Source organism: Meleagris gallopavo, chromosome 15, assembly GCF_905368555.1.
Source record: "Meleagris gallopavo chromosome 15, MGAL_WU_HG_1.1, whole genome shotgun sequence".
Taxonomy (NCBI): Eukaryota; Metazoa; Chordata; class Aves; order Galliformes; family Phasianidae; genus Meleagris; species Meleagris gallopavo.
Window position 1 is genome coordinate 11895314 of NC_139418.1, and position 7187 is coordinate 11902500.

Consider the following 7187-nt stretch of genomic DNA (forward strand, 5'->3'; position numbering starts at 1 on the left):
TGTAAACAATAATTGCCAATAAAAGTGTTGAAAAGAGAATGTGAAAATAAAAACACTGTTCAGTTTGTTAAAGCAAAATCATTTGCAGAAGTGACAAAAGAAAAAGAAATAAAGGAAAACAAAATAAAAAGAGTTAAAACAAATATAGCTGGTAAATAAAAGATCCAGGTACCAAAGAGCAAAATTTAATGAAAGCCAAAACTGTTAAATATGGATTCCTGTTGAGAAAAAATGTCAATGTCTTTAAGAGTTTTACCGTTACTCTATTTTTAAGAAAAGTGTAGTAAAAATACATATTACAAGTTAACATTTTTCCACGCTTTTGTCCTATTCCTCTTTTTTTTTTTTTTTTTTTAACCCCATCACTGATCAAAAGCCTTTGAAAACCGCATCCCACATCTTCATGTCACAGGTAGTCAGTCCTGGCACAGGTGCACTGCTTCCCACAATGCCATCGATGTCTGCGTGCCCAGCTGGGCTCCCTGTGACCTGCCACCATGGTGATCATGTCTTCGGAGGAGGACGGAGCACTGAAGGGCTTGGCAGCCTTCTCTGGGATGTGGCAAGATCTGAGACAGCAAATGACTCCGAGAGCTTTGTACATGGAAGCAGGCTAGTGTGAAGGATTGCTCCGACCATGTTAGTGCTTACATAGAACTGAAGTTAAAGTTAAGGAAAGTGGGCTAAAAATAGTGATAATCAACACAGAGTGACTTGTAGAGGTGTTTGGAGAGCTGATGACAGAACTCATGTTTGGTGATGAGAGGTGAAGACCACAAGGGTTTCCAGCAGCAGAGAGAGGAAAACACAGTGGCACAAGACATGCTGTGCCTGAGCTTCAGACCTTGATTCTTTGACTTGCTGGTGTCCAAAGCGTTGCAAGACAAGCAGGTAGATGGAACAGATGCTTTGGACCAGGCTGGTGTTAAAGGTGGTAAACGTATTGCTCTACAGAGTACACTAATGGAAACCGGTGTTCAGGCAGTTTCCAGCCCTATGGACAGCTGTATGGGCCAATCCTCCTCATAAACTTGTGCCAGTCATTTGCCTGTATAACTTCGTCTTCAGTTGCATCTCTTCCTTTTCTGCTCCTCACTTGCTATGTTGCAGGAAGGGAAAAAAAAAAAAGAAAAAAAGAGAGAGAAAAAAGCAGTTCAAAATGCTCCGATAGCAGCTCAGTCCCCGGGCAGATATTTGCTGAGTGAGAGAAGTTTTGAACTTTATGTGCCATCGGTGATGGGACAAGGCTGGGTGGCTTCACTGTGGTCCCTGCCCTGCAAATCTTCTCGTGCTCTAGATACTCCCGTAGTGATTCTTCACTTTTGGGGAAGCATCTCACACCCACCAGGATGGGAAGTGTCCATGCCAAAGATTCACAGAATGAATCTTTTGTGTGGTTCTGGAAAACCATCCTTGTCCCTTTGATTCCTGTAGCTGGGCTCCCAGCTGCCTGTCCATCAGCATGGGTTTCTGCAATACCGAGTTTTGTGTCAGCAATCTGCTTTTCTGGCTTGGGGATGCTTTCCCCTCGCTAAGGATACACGAGTGGGGATCTGCTACGTTTGGCATTGTAACGAGAGAACAGGCCACAGCTTTACAGGAAGGTTGAGTTTGACCAGCTCTGATGCAATCATATGTCATGAATGCTTGAATGAAGCTCTTATAGGATCTCCTTTATGTTTGCTTCAACAGTTCCTTCCAGAAAGCCATTCTGGCCAACTGTCTAAAATATGTCCCTTTCCATTAGAAAAATGGCCATAAAGGGATTTCAGAGCAAAAAGGCTGGGTTATTCCCATTGCAGCCCCATGACTTCTAGTGTGTTTTACTGGTTAATAGGCAGCCATCTAGAACTGGATGTCTTGAGATGATATTCCCGGCTCAAGGTGGTTCCCTTATGTGACCACCAAAAAGGGAGCATACACAGAAGCTAAGCAATGAAGAAAGGGTTCACAATTGCTTATTAGCCCCCAGTATCCTAGGCAGGAGAGTGGCATGTAAGGGGAATACTGCATTTATCTTCTCTCTTCCATAAACAGCAGCTACCATGATCTTAGACCAGCCACCTGCTCTAATATGCCATGCATGATGCTCTCCTCTCCAGGCACATAATTCTTCTCTTGGACTGCCACTCACCATCTCTGGAAGAATTAACACTTTATCATCAGGTTACCTGGGGTTTCCAAACTCACTCATATCTTCGCTTCTGTAAGACAGCCTCATATTCTTTTTCAGTTTCTTCTTGCGTTGAGTCCTTCCTGTTGCAGGGAGAGCCATTCGCAGCTCTGTCTGCCTTGTTGCAATAACTCCACACCCATTTCACAACAGAAATCACGATAGACAAAAGGGGTTGATGTTGACACCCTGCTGGGAGTTCAACTTGTCATTCATCAGAATTTCTTTTTGCTGTTAGTAGCTCAGATGTTACGGTTTGCATCCCAAACTAAACCAGATTAAAGGGCTGAGCAGGGAAAGGGGAAAGGACTGATGTTACCCTGACACCACAGGAATTAGTAAGAAAAAATGTATATATTGCACACACTAAGACTTATTAACAACCAAGTTAAAACAAAATGGCATAGTCCTCATTAGTGTTCCAGTGGTTCTTTGATCAGGGATGGTTCACGAGTCTGTTAAATCTCATTATGCTCTCCTTATTGCAGTACAGACCTGTTTCTGTTCTCCTGCCGGTGGATCTGTTTGCAAAAGAAAAAGGGAAATAGATTTGATTTCCTCGAGAAGATCCATCCAATTGTCCCTTCTGTCATCGTCATTTGTCTTGTTGGTGTTGGGTTTGTTTTTGGCTCTGGAGGGGGTGGAGTTGGGCTGTCCCTGCTCTCACCCAGGCAATGGGTCAAAAGGCCAATTATAATCCCGTGGCTCCCAGGGACATGCCAGTGCTGTGGCTCATGCACGGGATCGTCTGCATGGATTTGGGGAAATCGTGGCTGACCACACGTCCGTTTTCTCCACTGCCTCCTGCTGCAGCCGGCCTGGGAAGGGTTGATGTCCGTATGGCTTCGTTGATTGATTGCTGTGGGATTAAACAAAAACCCTTTTTAGGAAAGACGGGGGGGTCTCCCCCTGTCCTTAGCAATGTTGGAGAAATTACAATACAAAGAAATTGTGTTGTGCTTCTATCACTGTTCTCTCCTTCCCTGCCTTCATTCACTCTCACTTTCTGCATGTGCCTTCTGCGCCTTCTCTGTTAATTCACACCTTTTCTACATTCAAAATTAAATGCTTCTTCAATAATTTGGAGTATAAAGCAAATGTGCCATGTGCAAAAACTATCCAAACTCTACAACAACGGAACAATCACACTGGATCTGCTCAGAGGTACTGTGCACTTTCTCCCATATATATGCTATTACTACTCCTGTACTGTTACGTATGATGGGCTCTGACTCACTGCAAGCATATGTTTAACTTTCCACATGCAAGAAACTGAACATTGTTTTTGTCTACAGAGATAACTGAGGTAGCTAGGAAATGCAAACCTAATTCAGGAAACTAATTGTCATCTTCCTGTTCCAGATACTGTCCACAGCATTTGTTTTACAAGATCTAAGGAATCTAGTTTCTTAGAATTCTTAAACCAAGAGATAAAGTTCTTTTGGTTTCTTTGCATTTATGGCTATTTTCATTTTTTACACTTTTTCTTGTCCTTGTGCTCTCACTGCCTTGGAATTTCCTGAATCTGAATGTCAAAAAGAGTTATTGCACATTTTCAGTGAATGAGAAATGTTATTATTGCTGACAAAGTGTTAAGCACATTGTGAAACGGTGACATAAAGCCCAAAGGAATGATTGCTTATTTTCTTTTTGATTCTGGGTAAGTTTCAGTGCCCAGGGAAGTGAAAATCTCCCTAAATTTTATGAAACCTGATGCATGCTTCCTATTACATACTCACTTCCATGCTCATGCAAAGTAAAAACTGGATGTGTTACTGTTACAGCTCAGATCCTGCTGCACCCTTCTGCACAATGGTATCCGTGTAAGGGATCACCTCTGCTAGTCATCTGAGTCAAGAAGTACTTGTTCCACAGATGCTGCATTAAATGTGCATTCCCAAGGCTCTCAAATCTAATCCCTCTTGACAGGACACAAATTTAGGCACACCAGGAATTAGGACTGAAACAAATCTCTCAGGCCTTAGGAAGTACTCTGCTGCTAGACCATGACAGAACAGAGAAAAAGACCTTTCAGGAGACATCAGAGCACAGTTTGTCCTTCTGAAAACCCATAATTCTTTGGAGACCCCACTTCACCTACCCAGGGTACCTATCTGGGAGAAAGTTGTCCAACCAGGGTTCGAGGCTAGAAATCTGGCAAATGCTCTGAGCATCTGTCACTGCTATTTGCCTACCTGCAAATAGTGCCAACAGGATGCCAGCAGAGGGAACAACAGGATCTGATTCATTACTACACTACCCCAGTTCTATCTTGCTGTTAACTGCTTGAGTTGGGGGATTTTTTTTACTGCAGGAAAGGCTGTATCACACCAACTCCAACACACTTCATCCATGCTGCACACACATTGCCATAGCCTGCTTTAAGGAATGGCAATGTGTTCCTGTTACCATTTGTGCTATGATTTCACTCTATATCTGGACTTTGAATGAGTATTATGCCACATGTCTGATCTTGCATCAGCTCATGGGTTAGGACTCATTTATCCTCTCTTAGCTTCCTTTGGTGCTCCTATTTCTTTCTAGCAAGTCAAGTAATAAGATCACTTCATTATCCCTATGTCTTTTCTTCCACCCATGTTCTGGGCTGCATCCGTCTCTGAAGGCAGCTTTGGAGCCAGGGTGGTGTCAGAGAGAAGGTGTGAAAGGCCTGGGAATGGGTTGCCACCTTCATCCGCTTTGATTCACTTCTGGACTTGTAACAAAACTCGATTAAGGCAACCAGCATGGCTAGTCCGAGCCCACCGATGAGGATATAGAAAACCCCCGCCACATTGCTGAGACTCAGAGCGCTCGTCTTGTCCTGGAAGAGAAAGGAGAAGGGAGGGTGGGGAGGGCACGTGGGAAAGAGAACAACAAAATTAATATGAGATTGTTCTGGTAGAGATGCTGTACAATAGAACAACGTTGGCATTACATCATCTCCCTCTTTAAGTGCGTACGTGACATTTCTAAGAACGTTTTCAATTTTTAATTCGGTGTCTAGTAAATCTAACGTTTTCCTCACACAAACAAATAAACATTTTCTCAGCAGTGTGACTTTTTGTAAAGGTTTGGGATCGCCGTTTTTCAATTATCTAACTTGAATGCTTATTCACCCAAAATGTCTGGTTTAAATTATTGATTAAAGGAGGAAAAAAGTTCTCTGCCTGTGTGACATTTGCTTGTCCCTGTCTTGCCTGAAATAACCTGTTCTCTTGGAAATGCTCATTCCTTCATTCCTAGATTGTTTCCCCCGCAAATTCTGTTGCTGAGCAACACATCGAAATGGCTGGGTTTTCTTTTTTTTAATTTTATTCCTTTCCTCTCTAATATTGAGGTTGAGGTGACACCTGAGCCATCCTCATAAACACATTTCACTTCTGTGTAATAAGACAGTTATTTCATATGCAATCAAGAGCTGCTGATGCATGTCTAAGCTAATTATTTGGTTTGCAATAAATAGAGCTATTAATGGACTGCTACTCACAGCCAGCATTTGTGTTCTGATTTTACAATGCCTAAATGGCTCTCTGGGGAAGAGGTGAGTCTCAGAATGACTCATTTCATCAGCAGGGAAACTGACTCCCCACATCCAAACCAGACGTCACTCAGTGCCACTCTCAAAGTGTGGTCCATGCTGACCAGGTGGATTTGGGACGTTAGGATCACTCTGGGCAGTGCTAGGACTCAAACCTTCCATTGTGAGCCTGTTGCTGAGCCCCCTGTGAGCCTCCTGTGTTACAATGCCGCAGGTGTGATGGTCTCCACTGGTGGACAGCTTTGGTTCCTTTATTATGTAATGATCATACACCAGTCAGTTTGCAATCTTGTCGATGCTTCTTCTGTGCTCTCTCTTATGAGAGATTTCTGCAAATATCCTCCTAATTTCTGCAGTTTTCCGTATTTGAAGAGTAATATATCTGGTCTCTTATAATCTGCCTTCATGTATTTTTTTTTTCTCCCAGGCTTGACTGTACTTTTGTTCAGCTATCTCTGTGCTGATTACTAGGAAAAAACTTTTAAGCACCAGCAGAAAAATTTACGGAGTTTTTTTTAAGCAAAGATTTGGAAAAGCAGAGCAATTACTCTGAGAAAACTGGGTTACAACACATTATGTATTCTGCCTCTTCAAAGCCAGACTTGAGGGGCTGCACCAGCTTGAGAGGGACAAAGCCCCTGGAGGTGGACTGCCCTCCTTGACATCCTAATCTTTAATCCTGGTTCCTTAATGAAAAGTGGCTGATTAGCATGTGCTTAGGGGGAAAGATGGGACAGAGAAGGAGGCAGAGTTGCCTATTTGTCTGTCTTAATAATAATTTTCAACCCATACTTCCAGCTTGATTGGATAGAGGGGTGGAGATGTTCAAGATATGAAGGATCTTCAAGCTTCGTGAAAAAGCTTTAGAGAAGAAAAAATGCTTTAGTGCTCCCTCTCAAATAAAGTACCAGCATAACTCGCCATCAGGGGGACCACATGGGTCACGGGTCTTTGATTTCAGCCATACATCCTTGGAAAACCAGGCTTCATGAGAATACGAGTTTGAAGTTTTGCTGGCCACAATATTCTTGCAATCCCACCTCCAGTTTGTGAGTCATGGTCCAAATGGAGACATTCTCAACCAGATGTAAGGGTAGGAAGGTCTGGCAGCCAGAGTAGGCTAGTTCTTCATGTCCACTTTCTTCCTGATGTCACACCAAACTGACTGGTAAATGAGAGAAGATGGACCAAAGCAGTTGACTTCACCAGTATTTCACACAACTAATTTTAGGCCTGCTGTGAGGTACCTCCATTTGCTTTGCAGCGGCATAATTATTACCATTACCACCACTACTACTTGGATGATTTGGTTGAACTGAGTCTTCTCTCCCAGCAGTAGAGAAGCCAAGGAAAGCCCAGTGAGGAACAGCAATGGGCAGACTTGCTGGGATGGAAAGAACAGCTATGTTTCTCTTCTACCACCACGATAAGCTTTCTTCCAGTGCAGGCCTGGGAAGTGAAATCATTCCTTGACTT

General features: G+C 43.1%; 1 protein-coding gene across 2 annotated transcripts in view; it reads right to left on the reverse strand.

The window, feature by feature from the left end:
- Positions 1-284: 284 nt before the first annotated feature.
- GRIA1 (glutamate ionotropic receptor AMPA type subunit 1) overlaps positions 285-7187 on the reverse strand; it is a 109347-nt gene continuing 102444 nt past the window's right edge. For both annotated transcript variants that reach the window (XM_010719161.3, XM_010719162.3), the window contains exons 15-16: positions 4860-4994; positions 285-3053 (exon numbers count right to left, since the gene is read on the reverse strand). In XM_010719161.3, coding sequence (XP_010717463.2) covers positions 2865-3053; positions 4860-4994 — 324 coding nt within the window. In that variant the 3' untranslated portion in view covers positions 285-2864. The remainder of the gene's footprint in view (positions 3054-4859; positions 4995-7187) is intronic.